This window comes from Anarhichas minor, unplaced genomic scaffold (genome assembly GCF_050575085.1).
Source record: "Anarhichas minor isolate MPS153535 unplaced genomic scaffold, ASM5057508v1 ptg000058l, whole genome shotgun sequence".
NCBI lineage: Eukaryota > Metazoa > Chordata > Actinopteri > Perciformes > Anarhichadidae > Anarhichas > Anarhichas minor.
In genome coordinates, this window is record NW_027466504.1 from 397,052 (window position 1) to 412,797 (window position 15,746).

General features: G+C 41.3%; 1 protein-coding gene and 1 pseudogene across 2 annotated transcripts in view; one reads left to right on the forward strand and one right to left on the reverse strand.

Annotated features, from left to right (window-relative positions):
- prkg2l (protein kinase cGMP-dependent 2, like) overlaps window positions 1-10,623 on the reverse strand; it is a 37,496-nt gene extending 26,873 nt beyond the window's left edge. The window contains exons 1-5 of one of the 2 annotated variants that reach the window (XM_076076980.1): window positions 10,524-10,623; window positions 8,977-9,367; window positions 6,390-6,556; window positions 4,250-4,363; window positions 3,450-3,555 (exon numbers count right to left, since the gene is read on the reverse strand). In XM_076076980.1, the coding sequence (XP_075933095.1) occupies window positions 3,450-3,555; window positions 4,250-4,363; window positions 6,390-6,556; window positions 8,977-9,367; window positions 10,524-10,623 (878 nt within the window). Of the gene's footprint in view, window positions 1-3,449; window positions 3,556-4,249; window positions 4,364-6,389; window positions 6,557-8,976; window positions 9,368-10,501 lie in introns of both variants that reach the window. The other variant, XM_076076981.1, reaches the window with a different exon arrangement.
- Window positions 10,624-11,531: 908 nt separating this feature from the next.
- On the forward strand, window positions 11,532-13,760 carry LOC142933121 (pre-mRNA-splicing factor CWC25 homolog; annotated as a pseudogene).
- The last annotated feature ends 1,986 nt before the right edge of the window (window positions 13,761-15,746 follow it).

Consider the following 15,746-nt stretch of genomic DNA (forward strand, 5'->3'; position numbering starts at 1 on the left):
ACAGTTGGTTTTTGTTTGAAACAATGCACTGAATGTATACTGTTTATTCTGTGTGTTTTTACTTTCATATGTTTGCATGTATGTTGTCTGAAACACTGTAATGCTGCTGTCTTGGCCAGGGCTTGTAATCTCAGTGGGACGTATCTGGTTAAATAAAGGTTTAATACATTTTTTAAATGTTAATAAATATAACTCAATAACTGTGATCATGTAATTAAGACATTTTAGTTTATTTTTCTTACAGTGTTTTTCAAATCCACATATAATCGAGTATCTGTTTGCACATGTCCACTATGTTCATGTTGTCAAATGTAGGCTTTGTGTATAACCAGCTGGTATTGGCTTGGTTGTCCTCAGGGATAAACATGCACTACAGTTTTTAATGCAAAGACAATTTGACGGCACCCTGTGTTGTTCTGTCTGTGTTGCTTTTACCAAAACCTGACCATATCTGTCATAAGACCTATTTCACGCAAATAGTTCATGCAATACTGCTGACTGTATAGAGTTCTGCACAGGTTGCGACCTGTAACTACATCTTTCAGACCCAAAACGACTGAACACGACATATACAGCCCCATTTGAAACCTAAACCCCATCTGAAAGCCAAAGCTATTATTGTTCTTTGTTACATTACTAAGTGGTTATCACTCCAGTAAAATTTGCCTATAATGCCTATCCAAGGCATACCCAAAGTAAATTGAAAGCTGTTCTTGAACCATTTGGAGTACATGCATGGTTTTGGTCTCTTTTGAAAGGTAACGCTCTGAAGTTTGTTTCCCAACAGTCAGAATCACTGTAAGTGCTACTGGCATTGAGTAATAGAAGTTTGAACACACTGAAGGAGAAGGTTTTTATTTCCGCCTGAATATTTCTTTGCAAACAGATGCCTGCAGATGACTAGCTGGACTTATTAGATGGGAATCACAATGGGACCACAGCATGAAGCCTTACCTAGTCCAGGTTCAAATCTGATAACAATACCACAGAAAGTTAATATTTTACACATGTTTTTCTAAGGGTATGTCTAGGCGTTTTCCAAAAAAGGCCATCTGGAGACGCTTGGTAACCATGGTCACATACCTAGGCTAAAAAGGCCTAACCCACTCCTGATCTGAATCTACATCACATGATTGCCTATGTGAAAATAAAGAAGTAACAGTTTGTCATTTACAAAACTAGACAAAACTTTTCCATCTTTTCTGCATTTTCACATGTCAGCAGTTCACACAATGAAACACAGAGGGGGGAAGGCACACACACACACCTCCTTATGTGGGTGTATATATATATATATATATATATATATATATATCTACTCTATATAAACATCGAACAAAAAGTTCGGAAATTAGTGTTTGGTCGATTATTTCTCTGTTGTAACAAAGCTTCTTGGCAATAAATTGTATACCGTTGGAAAGCCTGTTCATTTACCTTTCAAACGGTGCCCCATTTGTAAGGATCATGCATTTCTGGGATGAGCAGCACAGCTGAGTATGTGGGTTGCGCCCATGAAATATTTGCCAAATCTTCTCTGCCTGAACATGTGGAGGAACGTTATGATCAGCGATGAGTCCAGATTCTGGAAGTTGGATCGTAGGGTCAAAGTGTGGAGAAGACGGGGAGAACGCTATGCTGATTGCTGCACCGATAGAGTAACACCTTTTGGTGGAGGCAGTGTGATGGTGTGGGGCGGCATCTCCATCACTGGAAAAACGAGGCTTGTCTTCATTGGAGGCAATCTCAATGCAGAGAGATATCGAGATGAGATTCTGCAACCGGTGGCAATCCCATTTCTCCACAGTCTGGGACCGAACTCCATCCTCCAAGATGACAACGCTCGCCCCCACAGAGCGGTTTATCAGAGACTACCTCCAGAATTTGGGAGTAGAGGATGGAATGGCCTGCCAGCAGTCCTGACCTCAACCCAATTGAACACTTGTGGGATCAGCTTGTTGGGCGTACTGTTCGTGCTAGAGTGACCAACACAACCACGTTGGCTGACTTGCGACAAATCCTGCTTGAGGAGTGGAATGCCATCCCACAGCAGTGTGTGAGCAGGCTGGTGACCAGCATGAGGAGGAGGTGCCAGGCTGTTGTGGCTGTGTATGGTTCTTCCACACGCTACTGAGGCTCCTGACTGTTTGTTAAATGAATAAATTGTAAAATTGCCGATATGTCTAGTTTCTTCCTTGTTACTGATAGACTTCAATCATCCAATCCACCAAACAACACCAAACAAGAGTAACAGCAGAATAAGCTGTTTGGCATTGGCAGAGAACATTTGGCAAATATTTCATGGGCGCAACCCACATACTCAGCTGTGCTGCTCATCCTACAAATGCATGTTCCTTACAAATGGGGCACCGTTTGAAAGGTGAATAAACAGGCTTTCCAACGGTATAACATGTATTGCCAAGAAGCATTCTTACAACAGAGAAATAATCTACCAAAAACTAATTTCCGAACTTTTTGTTCGATGTTTATATATATATATACCTCCCCCAGATCAGCAGTAACACCTAAAGACACACACACACACACACACACACACACACATACACACACACACACACACACACACACACACACACACACACACACACACACAGTGAAACAAAGGGGACGCAAGCAGCAGAGTCTTGCTGTTACGCCGTGACTTCCGTGTTCTGGCTCTAATTCTACCCCTGAAGCTGTATATCGTCTTTTTCGAAATTTCATTGGCTATACGAAGCGTCAGTCATCAGAACGATCGGTTGCAATTGGCTCGAGCTTTACACGAAATAATAGGGGCAGACACTGTCCTTCAACGCAGACTCTCGTTGGCTATTGTAGGCTGTGGACAGGACATGGAAGCTCCTAATGAGTCAAGTGAGGTGTCAATCGAAAGGTCAGAGTGCAGCCGCCATTTTGAGACACAGAGAGCGTCTCTGTTTACATGCGAACTGGAGTTACTACAGAAAATACATAAATAATTAGGCATATCTGCCGGCTAATTTGAAATGATGCAACAGCAGTCCGTGGGTATTTATGGATGTAATAATGTGTTTTGGACTAAATATTTTACTGGATTGCATCGTCTGGACCTTTGCCAATGTAACAAGACTGTTTTTGTTGGAATATTATCGATGGGTGGATTACCATGAGGCTTCATTGGTGAGTTGCCTCGATTTTGTAACTGCTTGTTTGTTGGTTGGTGGTCTGACAGAGGCGTTGATTGTACCTGCTGTTGTGATTGTATCTTGAAACGGTTTGCATAAATCGAATCACAAGAATCTTAGCTTTCCAATGATATGTCGCATCAATACCTACCTATACATAGCAGTTGTGTACATGACACAGATGTACACTTAACACTCCAAAAGCCTGTGGGCGGGCCATCGGAGTGTTAACAGGTTATTGCCAGGCTAATGCTGTTAGTAGAGACATCCTGTCAGTTGGGTTTGTACCTGCGCAGAAAGCTGAAGTACTCCTCATGTCTGGCTTGTGTGGTCCGCATCATGATGGTCTGGAAAGTCTTGCGGTCCAGTGCCCAGATATGAGACTGGGACACAGCTGGATTGGAATGGAATCATTAAAAACTCATTCAACCGATATCTTTATCCTCACAGTGGAGGATAGTTAAGGGTCCTTCTACATGAATTGGCTCATTTTATGGTACAGTACATAAAAGACCTATACACAGGAACGGACTGGGACAGAAATTCAGTCGCGGACTTTGAGTTTGATAGGCCAAAATCTTTTGGCAGTAATACTAACACTGATACAGTTTTTGTGGTGTAAGGCGAATCTGATGATGCTGTCGAACTTCAAGGCACTTTAGGATGTCTTGCTGACAACTGCCTACTCAGTTAGCATGTGTAGCAGAGTTAATGATTCCATTGCCATCACTAGCCATTATTTGCAATTAATTCTGTGAATTTAATTTATTAAGTCCATATCATTTTAATTTGATGTCATTTTATTATTTTATTTTTGTATATTATTCATGGTAGCTGATCTGTAACAAGCTCTGTTGAAATATTTTAATTTGTTAATTTCAAAAATATAGATAATATTTATTTAATAACTCCCTCTGTGAATAACCGTCTGCTCATGTACCATCCAGCCAGTGGCTGTCTGATACTGTATATGATATGGATATGGCTGTCACACAACGTGATACACATATAAGCACAAGGGAGTGAATGCAAGAATGTAATCCCAAAGGTGAGACATATTAAGAACCATAACTGGTTTAGTCCCTTACATTTGACAGTGGCTGTTCTCTTACAGTTGTAGAGAATGGCCAGTTCCCCAAACGCTGTGCCAGGACGCATCTCCCCCAGCAGCTTCCCATTCTGAATGACCTCCAGCAAGCCATCTGCAGTGAGGAAAACATAGCATACAGTTCAAACTCATTCCCGAATCTGACCAATGATGTAATGTTTAGCCGCATGTCATTGTTTCACTGCTGGCTGTCGTGGTGGTGTCCAGCAAACAATGTGGGCTTCGTGGACAACTGGGACACTTTCTGGGGAAAACCTGGTCTGCTTAGGAGGGACGGCATTCATCCCACTTTGGATGGAGCAGATCTCATTTCTGCAAATCTGACCCAGTTTCTGTATGGACCTGGTCCATGACAACCCAGAGTTCAGACCAGGAAGCAGAGTTGCAGTCTTACACACTTCTCTGAGCTTCCATTAGAGCAGTTACTCACCCAAAACCATAGAGACTGTGTCTGCCCCACGGCCACTTCAATTAATTAAATCAAAAGTAAACAGTCGAGGAGTTAAACTAAATAACCTAATCCAAGTTAAAACTAAAGCAACAGTGCAACAAAATAGGATAATTAAATGTGGACTCTTAAATATCAGATCTTTGTCATCTAAAGCTGTATTAGTAAATGAGTTAATGTCAGATAATCATATTGATTTATCTTGTCTTACTGAAACCTGGCTGTGTAATGAAGAATATGTCAGCCTAAATGAATCAACTCGTCATACTCCTGAGGTAGGTTGAACTTCCTGAGCCAGCTCAGGAAGTTCAACCTACCTCAGGCGCTGCTGATTCTGTTCTACTCAGCCATCATCCAGTCTGTTCTCTGCTCCTCTATCACTGTGTGGTTTGGATCAGCCACCAAACAGGACAGAAACAGACTAAAAAGGATTGTCAGGTCTGCAGAGAGCATCATTGGTTCCAGCCTGCCCTCCATCCTGGACTTGTTCACCTCCAGAGTCAGGAAACGAGCAGGAAAGATCTCTGCAGACCCCTCACACCCTGGACACAAGCTGTTCAACTCCTCCCCTCTGGTAGGCGCTACAGAGCTCTGTACGCCAAAACCACCAGACACAGGAACAGCTTCTTTCCACTGGCCGTCACTCTGATGAACAATGAATCAGTCATACTGCATATTACCTCTGTTTGCACTATTACCTTAATTCCATTGACACTGTTGTTGTTTTATTGAGATGTTCCCTGTGTCTTGCACTTTATTTCCATCTTTGTCTGTTCCTCCCCTGTGGTTGTCTGCCCCGCCCTTAATTGAAATCTGCTGTGTCTAATCACATGCACCTTCCCTGTGTATTTAAACCCTGTGTGTCCCTTGGCTCAGTGTTTGTTCGTCTGTGGTGAAACCTGGTCCGTCTGTTCGTCTGTCTGACATTACTTTCTGGTACGTTTCGTGTCCGCTCCCCTCTGTCGTGTTCCCTGTTTCTTTGGATGTTTTATTTTCATGGACTTTTGATTGACACGTTTTTGTGTGGAATACTTTTTTGTCACCATTAAACCCATATTTATCCAACCCTCCGTTTCCCGTGTCTCCCTGCATTTGTGTCCAGCCCTTTATTTTCTGCAAAAACTCTACAGTTGTTGCATTGTTGTATAGGGTTATGTTCATATATACAGTATATACACACTTTTTAAATATATTTATATTGTACTTGTTAAATGTTTATGCTTACATTTTTCCTCTTTATTGTAAATTCTGTGTATGTAAGTAGAGAGCAACGCAAAACCAGAGTCAAATTCCTTGTAAGCATGGCCAATAAAGCTGATTCTGATATGATTGAAAAAAACATACATTTACAATTTTTATTTAAAAGAGATCCCGAAACTGTACTTTACAACTAATTTAACATACAGGTAAAATAATTCTAGTATTCTTAAAATAATACTAAACCAGATTTTTGGTACGACTCATCTTAATGGGAAAATAACATTTGTAAATGATGAACTGAAGACTTCTGTAAATCACCTAATGAGATGAATTTTCCTAAAATTTTCTCAAAACAAACTGTATCGCAAACTTTACAAAATCCCTCAATATCCCCCAGATACCTCAGCCTTTTCAACTGTAAATATGACAGTGGAGTAACCCATCAGAGCGACACATTTTCTGCGGAGCTTACCTGCCAGTACATAGAGGTAGTTTCCAGGTTCCCCCTCCTGGATGACCAGCTGTCCCTCCGTGTAAACCTTCTCATACATACAGTCCACCATCTCCCTCGTGTGCTGTGGCTCCAGCTTCTTCAGAAAGTCATTGTTCATGATAGCATTGTTGATGAGCTTCTTGGTCCTGGGATTCAGGAAGAAACAGAAACAAACATTACCAAAGTTTACCAAACATTACCAAAAAGAAAGTTGAAATTATGAGATAGCATGTTGTGAAGTATTATCACCGTGGCTGGACATTGATTACTTGTCCTAACAGTCACTTGGTAACAACAATATGGTTAATTAGTTATTACCTCTTTTTTAAAAACAGGTGGACAGGAGAGGGAACAGCCCGTAAAGTGGTTTTCCAACAAGTGATTGAGTTGAAAAAGATCGACAAATAATCCCAAAATGTCCACGGAGAGAAAAATTGATGCAGAGGGAAGAAGATGTAATTTAAAATGGGAAAGCGAATACATGTTTGTGCTTCAAGGAGAAAAACGGGTCTGTCTTCTGTGTTATGATGCGTGTCGGTGATGAAGGATACAATTCACGTCGGCATTTTGACACCAAACACGGAGCTAAATTTAGCCTCCAAGAAAAACATCAAATTGTCCAAGAATTAAAAGGCAGAGTGCAATCACAGCAGAATATATTTACAGAAGCTACAGCCCAGTGCTGCTAAAGGTGTGTGAGCAGGTGAGCTCCGACCAGATACAGACTTTTACAAATGTCAGTTTGTGAAGAAACACCATCGCAGACCGAGTTCAGGAACTAGCAGCAATCTAACAACACAGCTAGCTAAGAGACGAGATACATCATCTATCAGTGTTTGTAAGAGGCTCAAGGCAGACCTGACCTCAGTGAGGAGCTCTTGGATGTAGCTGCCATGCACGGGACGACGGCAGGGACATTAGTGATGCAGAGAGGTGACACAAATAGCTTTGAACAAAGTTAATGTAATAACTTGTGTTTGATATTTGTATTTGTTATTTTCGTTAAAAGTTTGATCTTTGATAGAGTAATGTGGGTTTCTTAACCCTAAATTAAAATGATTTATGTTATAATAACAGAAATGTGCTTAAATATCATTTTACATTTATATAACTGCATGTACAATATTTTTACACTTGAATAAACAATAATCAAAAGCAGAGATTTTTAACAATATGTTAGGAGTAGTTACAGTTATACAGTCTTACAGTTACAACCGGCCCTTTGAGGGAAACCATGATGCTGATGTGGCCCAGAGTGAAAATGAGTTTGACACCCTGGCTTAGATGGTTGTTTTTTAATTTATTTTTCAAAAAAAAACTTAAATTGGATGCTACATTTTTTATTATTTTCAATAACAAATATAATCTTATCAGCGCTGCACGAACGCCGTTATGCTTTTACCAGACATTGTTACTAGACAAATATAATCTGGCAAATGTGGGTCCTGGGTCCAAGCCACTGCATTAATGTCTGCAATTTCAATTTATTCAGCAGATTTCCCTGAGCAGAGTGTGCATCCCTGATTACCACATCACACAGTGAATTTACTGAAAAGGAGAGTGCTGAATGGATCTGAGAGTAGTGGGCAAGAGAGGCAGCGTAGGTTGAAGCCCATAATGACTCGGATCCTGCATTTAGATTCTGTGGCCTTTTGTTTCCCTCCATGTCGCTTGTCCTGCCATGCTAATGTAGCCTTTCACATGTGGGGGGTGTTACAAAAGCTTGCCAGAGCTTCCACGTCCTCCTACCAATAATGTTCTGTTTGGGTTGATCACAATTGATCAAACTATTTCAATGAAAACATTTTTTGAACAACCAAAGAACCTGTTGACGTAATACATCATTTTCTAGTTGTATCATAAGTGATGGTACATTTAGTTTTACTTTGTTCATTCAGTCTGTTATTATGTTGAATGAACTAAAATATGTATTATCATCATTATCAATTTTATAAAAGTTATCATTTTACTTTGTTAAAGTCATCTATAGTGGTTATTTGCATAAAACCACCCATTTCAAATGATTAGGAAATTAAAGATTGTATTTCTATTGTTAAAATCTTGTCATTAGTAGTTTTAATGACGTAAAGTGTTCGAAAGTTAATCAGCACGTAATTCATCTTTAATATCTGTTTTATATTGCTGCGGAAACATCTTCTTCTACATGATAACATTATTTTTGACTGAATGGAGGATTTGTTGTTCACAATGTAGTATTATCAGCGATCGTTTGATTACATAGATTGCATTGCATGCACACCATGATGGTTACACTGTCGAATTCATCTGCCGTTCACATGACCCCCTGGTCAATTTCACACACGGAACCAACCGGCGCACACACGTGCCATGTGACTCGCACGAGAGAAGATTTCATCGCTCACACAAACAACATGTCTGACGAGACTTGTGCTTACATGGCAGCAATGCAGGAATCAGGACACCATAGATATCGTGGCTTCTTCAATTCTGGCAGTTATGAATCCGAGACATTATATAAACGCGGTTTTGTCAGAAAAGGTTAATACCGACCTCCCTATTTGTGTGGAATTGCCCTTTCACTCACTGTGAGTCTTTGTGGATGGACTTTCCAATTGAGATGTGGGCTGCTCTGAACCCTCCACAGAAGTTCTCCGAAGTGGGTTCAGCAGACACGCCGTCTTTTGCTTTGAGCCTGCGGTGGACCTCCACAGCCACCCTGTGGAAGCGGCTGGGGCCCTGGTTGATGACACTGAAGCGGCGGTGGTCGTGGTGGCGCAGGGCCGGCGGAGAGCGGCCCAGGCTGTTGTTGTAGCCGATGGCATCCTGGAGCTTGTCGATCTGGGAGATCTTGGCCTCCAGTTCGACGCGGAGATGCTGTAACTGGAGCTCCTGGGTTCGAAACTCCAGGTCCCGACATGCCAGCTCCGCCTCCAGTTGGGTAATCCGCAACCTGAAGATAAGTATTGGTTCAATCACTGAATACACATAAAGGCAGCCTCAAAAAGCCAGGCTACTATACACCAACACATTGTTCACTACAAGACACAATGCAGCTATACATCTAGCGAGAAATGAATACCTTTACCATTCACATGTAGGACTAATCCATAAAGGATGGGGCAAGTTTAGATGGAAATATGAACCTCAAAACCTGTAAAAAACTATTTTATTGTAGTGTTATTTCTATAACAATACACATGGTGAAATATAGTAGAAGTCACACAAGCATTGCTATGGAAGCCCTTTTAAATGAAGTTTGACCAATCATTGCACCCTGCACCCTGTGCTGTCCTCTACTGTCAACCACTGAGCCCTCGGGCAACACTATTCCTTAGAACTAACCTAACGTCCTATTAAACTGCCTTTGACTCACACTCTCTGCAAAGAGCAGTTACTAGGCAGCTCGACCTGGCCTTCCACCCTCATTGTTTTGTATCTGCTGGTTCTTACCAAGAGCCAACATCGGTGTTGTTTAACCGCGACATTTCCTCCCCATAACTTAGTATGGTAGCTTTTTAAAATCATGGCAGATCAGAAAAAGCTTGGATGAGTCTTTCTGTAACAATAATGAAAAAGGTTTTGGAAGACACTGACAAACATTTGCTATTAAGTTTGGAGGAAGTCTTGGTTATAAAGGAAGCATGTGTTTGAACTGCATGCATACGGTATTTTACCAGTTTGTATTCAGAAACTGAATTTGGTTTCCACAACACCCTCCACATTATTAAAGTTTGAAACCCATAAGCGATGTATGGATCCAACCATGCTTCTTGAAATGATTCACCTTGATGATTGATTCATTGAAAGTATGCTTTCACATTTCAGCAACAGAGGTTAAGAATGAACAACATGACAATCTGGATTCTTCATACTTCATTCTCTTCATTGTGAAAATTGAATTGGTACTAGCCCCCACAAACTGTGCTATAGGGACTTGTCCAATTGTGTTGAACTTTGAAACTTATACAGCTGAGCACACACACACACACAAACACACACACACTTACAGTAAGTAAGTAAAATAAACTGTTTTTAAGAATTCCCGGGTCATCCTGTACTTATCTTAGAATAGTGTTTTTCATAACGGAGCACATATAAGCATGAGGTACCTGAGGACATCTGTGTCCAAGCCAGGGCGGTCCCTGTGGATGGAGGCCAGGCAGCTGTTCTCCTCAGCCTGTGGGGCTTTTATCGAACCGTTGCCCATGGCCAGGCATTGGCTGGCCACCATAGGAATGGCTCTCAATCTCACCGCGATGGCTGTCTGAGAGCTAGCTCTGCAAGCGGGCAAGGTGCTCTTTCTTCTTTAACGCCTGCTTTAAATGCTTAAGTGTTCTACAGAAAAGAAAAGAAACCCACTGATCAATGACTATTCTGACTGACAATGTGTGTTAGTGAATCAACTATGATTCTTAACATGAAATGAAAACTCAGATAACTCAGATATGGTGTATAAAGTTGACAGAATCCTGCCTTAGATCATCCTTCACAGATACTTACTCAGTGCTCATGGGCAAACAAACATTATTCATCCACATGTTAAACACCTCTCACTAGACTATCTGCCAATTGTCCTTAAGCAAGTCTTACGATCAGGTTTTTGTACCATGCACCCTTTAGATTCTCCCATTTTCTACAGAGTCTACTTATCAAGAAATAGAACAATTTCCATTATTACTTACAGAGTGGCTGAGGAATCTGTTGAAAATGATAATCCCGATGCTGTGAAACACTGACTATGTGATCACTGTTTCATGTTCCAGAATTCAGTTGCGTCTCATTTGGTTGCCATCCACAAGCACAATGAAGCTTATTTATGCTGGGAGGCTGGAGGCTCTTTTACCATTTCCAACTGTGTCACCAAGCCCAAGAAGTGGAAGTATCTGGCAACCCCTGGTGGCCTTGCAGTGTTTGACATGCTGAGAGAGGGAGTGTATATACAGTATATATCATTTTTTTCATGATGCGTTTTGTTACGAGCTGCAACAGCGACTCTGATATTGTTGCACCATGTCAGTCTATCTGTGGACAGATTTAATGAATGCGATTGCAGCTGCAAGGATGCAGTCACTAAACTTTACAGGTGTGCAGTTGAAATCGATATGTAGGTTGAGATGGAAGATGGGTGTGGTTGGAGCAATGGCGCCGGTAGTAAAGGGGTTAGGAATTGAGGAAGAGGCCATTGCCTCCCCAACTTGACGCCCTTGGACCAATTTGGCATTGGAGCTGGTGTCAACCCTTTTAAATGCGCCCTTTCCTGTATTTGTTTCTCAGTATCTAACACTACCTGGTGAACACAAACCCAGTCTGTTAAGTCTGGCTGGAGCACTACATGATGTATAGGTCGGACAGCTTCATATAATAAGTGTACGGCGCACAACTCTGAGTGTAAATTAGAATCATGATCACCCATGATGGAAAGAATTGACTTAGTGACTGAAGTACTCACAGCTTCAGAAGTAATAAGCATGATGTTAACTGCAGCAGACAGCCAGCACAAAACATGTTCAACCTGCCACTGTATCTCTGTTTAACTCATTCATTTTGAAAGAAAAATATGTACAGTACACATGCTTTTGCTACCTCCACCACCCAGATCAATATGAGTTGTATAACAAATGAATCATTCATGATAAGGTAAAACAGTTTTGATACTGTAACAAATGTGGATGCATGACACCTGAGTGCTATTAAACCATACTGGATTGCTGAATTCACAAACAAACTATAAATCTTTAATTGAGGCAAAAACTTAAAAAATAATGGACAAACAATTTAGAAGCTACTGTTGTCGGTTGTTGTTTAGTCAGTTTCCTGTTTTATTTTAAAGTTCACTCCACATGTGGTATGTTTGGTTTTACTTGTTGTTGTGAGTTTCTCTACCATTGGCAGTGTCTGCTCTGCTCGGATCACTTTCACCTGTCCCTCGTTAGTCCTCCCTTTGTCCAGTCTTTCTTAAATTGTTCCCCATGAGGAGAGAGCGTAAGTGCCCGGATGCAGCTCCGCCTTTTTTGTGAGGACGCTGCGAGTGATTCAAGTTGAACATTTCTGAACTTTTCGGAAAAGCGCTGGTGACGTCTGTAGTAAATGGAGGAGAAGCTTGTTTTGGTTGCGTCTGTCTGTCATTATGTTTATATGTCAGACACTCATGACAAAGACTGATGAATCCCATTTGTGGGAGCAGATTAACAGGGTGGATACTGAATGTTGCTGGCAAGTGGGGGGCTTTTATCGCCGTATAAGATTTTATAACGCATCATCGTCCTTGCTCTGACTGTCAGATTGAGCAGTGAAAAGGTTTGTCTTTTTTTGCTGAAAGGAGTTTTTGTTTGCCTGTTTCTGCCAGATACATACCTGCCGGCCTGCTTGAATCGGTACGTTTTTTATGTTATTACATTATCATCATTGAATCTGCCAGTCTCTGCATTGCAGTGGCGGGCCGTGCATTTTATACCTGGGCCTTCAGTGCTGTCCTACTACAGTTGAACCTCCTCCTAATAACCTCATTATGACGCCACAGCTACGGTTACTATTTGTTTCTAGGGGTGTAACAATACACGTATTCGTATTAAACCTTTCGGTGCGAGGCTTACGAACCGATCAAACCGCCGACCCTCTGATTGAAGGACGACCCTGCTCTCCACTTACCCACAGCCGCCCACAGGAAGAAAAGAAGAGAGAAGTTTTGAGTAATCCAGTGAAGATGAAGAAAATCAAAGAAAGAAAGACAAGAAAAAGAAGAGGAAGATGTAAAGAAAAGAGAAGAAAGGAGACAAAGAGAGAAGAAAGGAGAAGAAGCACAAGAGAAGGAGATCAAGTTCAAGCTCGGTTGAGAAAAAATACAGGTCACATTCCCGAGATGAATCTTTAGCAGGTACCAAATATCGTTCCCATCATCATTCAGGCTATGGCCTACAGCTCCCCGCTGGCAGACATCACCAGTCCTCCGCTCCATCCAATCACTCAGGGCGCCGTGGGAGGAGCCGCTCCCAGTCGCCACACAGAAACAACAGGGAAAGTCACTTCAACTCTTCTTTCTCACACAAAGCCGACAAGAAGGTTGAGCCCAGAGCTTCCAGCCAACAAGGAGAGAGCTACCAGAGACAGAGACACCCTGTGTCCAAGAAGCTCTCTTCAGATGAGCTGGAGCGCAAGAGGTGGGAGATGATGGACCAGGCCAAGCAGAGGGAAGAGGACAGGGAGAAGAATGTGAAGAGATACAAGAGGCAAGATGAGCAGGAAAAGCAGCAAAAACTAAATGTCAAACATGACCGCTATGCCGGCTTCATTCATAACATGAAGCTGGACAGTGCTGCAAGCTCTACTGTAGAGGACAGAGTGAAGACGGTAGCCTCCACACCTTCATGAAGAGATGAAGACACAACACATGTATATTACAGATGATCTAAATGAAAAGGCTTTGCAATATGCCACCCATTCCTTTATCTGTCTCTTAATGTATAGAAGCAGATGTGCATGTATTAATGCATTGAGGATGGATAGTGTGGTGGGAGTCTGTCATGAGTTCAAACACGGAATTACAGGCTCCATGCCTACCAGTTGCTTTTATTTTGAAAAGTATTTTCCACAATGGTAACATCATTTTTATTTCAGACTATCGTGGCTGATCTGTTTTAGTTACTTTCTTCAAAGCCAATAACCCTTTAATGTACATGTAATCAGAACGTTGTACAGTATATTGTTGTAGATTTTACAGTAGAATAGGACCTGCTTTTAAGGTTTTTGTAATATATGTTTGTTACTCCTGTGAGTGGCAAATTAAATACAAATAAATAAATAAGAAAATAGATACAACAACAAAAACGTATTCCATTGAAAAAAGGGTTCTTTATTCTGAGTCAGTGACAAATTGCTTAAAAAGTGGACTTGTACTGAACAGTGAATCTGTTTGGCAATTAGTGACGACAGCTGCCATTGTTTGGATAAAAATAATAAAAAGTACAAATAAATTCTTTTGGAAAACAAAAACAATATCATTACCTTATAAACATTGAGTTTTGACACTAAACTAACAGCAGCTCAGCATGTGGACTGAAGTGAATACCTCAACTGTGGTTGGGAGTCACATTGAATGTTGGAACACAAACTTATACATCTCAGTTCAATGTTGTGATAGCACAGGAATCTGCACGAAGGTCACTCAGCTGGCAGATTTCTTTCGAATGAAAAGGTAAAATGCACAGTACGTTTAATGTTGCATTACTAATATAGGAAACAAGATGAAAAAACAATAGCATGCAAATTCTACATAATGCCCTCTCAACCATTCTGAGATATTATTCAAATCTGACAAGCACAGAATTTCAAACTGACACAAATTATACATCAAGATTACTACTTTGATCAAAATAAATCAGGCCAACTTCTTCTACTTAATTCTACTTTACGTTCCAAATTCAACACAGTGTGACCTCAATAAAAGACTGGTGCTGTAGATACAAATACAGGCCATGGTAAGTACAATAATGCACTCTGAGGTGTTCCAATATACAAAAGTAATGGCCGCCTAGCCAGGCCCCTGAAACACTGGCCACACTTCTGATTGGTTCAGTGATTCACACAGGTCTGGTGCTTTGCCCTGGTCAGGCCCTGATGAGACAGAGTGCATTTTAGCAGCCTGGGGCGGCTTGTTTGATCCTTTCAATGAGAGTGAAGCACTTTGCAAACACTTTTTGCATTGCTGAGCACCTCACGTTTTTACAGGAGCGCCCTGAATGCCTTAAACTGAAAAATTCAACTCAGAATGGAAAAGCACCAAACATCACGGGTTGTTTTTCTCATAGTGGTGACTCTTCCTGAATACCTGGAGCTATATGACTTTACCAACAGTAGTTACTGTGATCTGAACAGAAAACACCAGGCCACAAACTAGCAGGGGGAAACGGTTCTGTTGTTGTGCTCGGGGTCACGGCGGGATGGTGGACAGCGCTCCCGCTGTGTCTTACGAAACAAGCTGTTGTTGCTCATTGAAAAAACTACCGCTTTTGTCCACAGGGGCCACCCCAATCAACAACCAAATGAAAGTTCTCTTCAGTGACTGTAATAGAAATCAGCTAACATAAGCCTGATATCAGACTGAAATAATGAATTGAAACAAAAAGCAGTCTGATCACCAGACTAATGGCCTCCACCTCATCTAGTGCATTATGGCATACCTGAAGAACTCATCAAGGGAAGTAAAGAAAATACTTCATACAGACATAACATGTCTGTCACACCAACAAAATGTAGCCGAGGTTGGATACAAAACCCAGAAGTATATGTGTACTTAATGAGTCAAATCATGCCGTAGTTATCATTCAGCGCTGCTAGAAACATTTTCCTTTTTGCAAC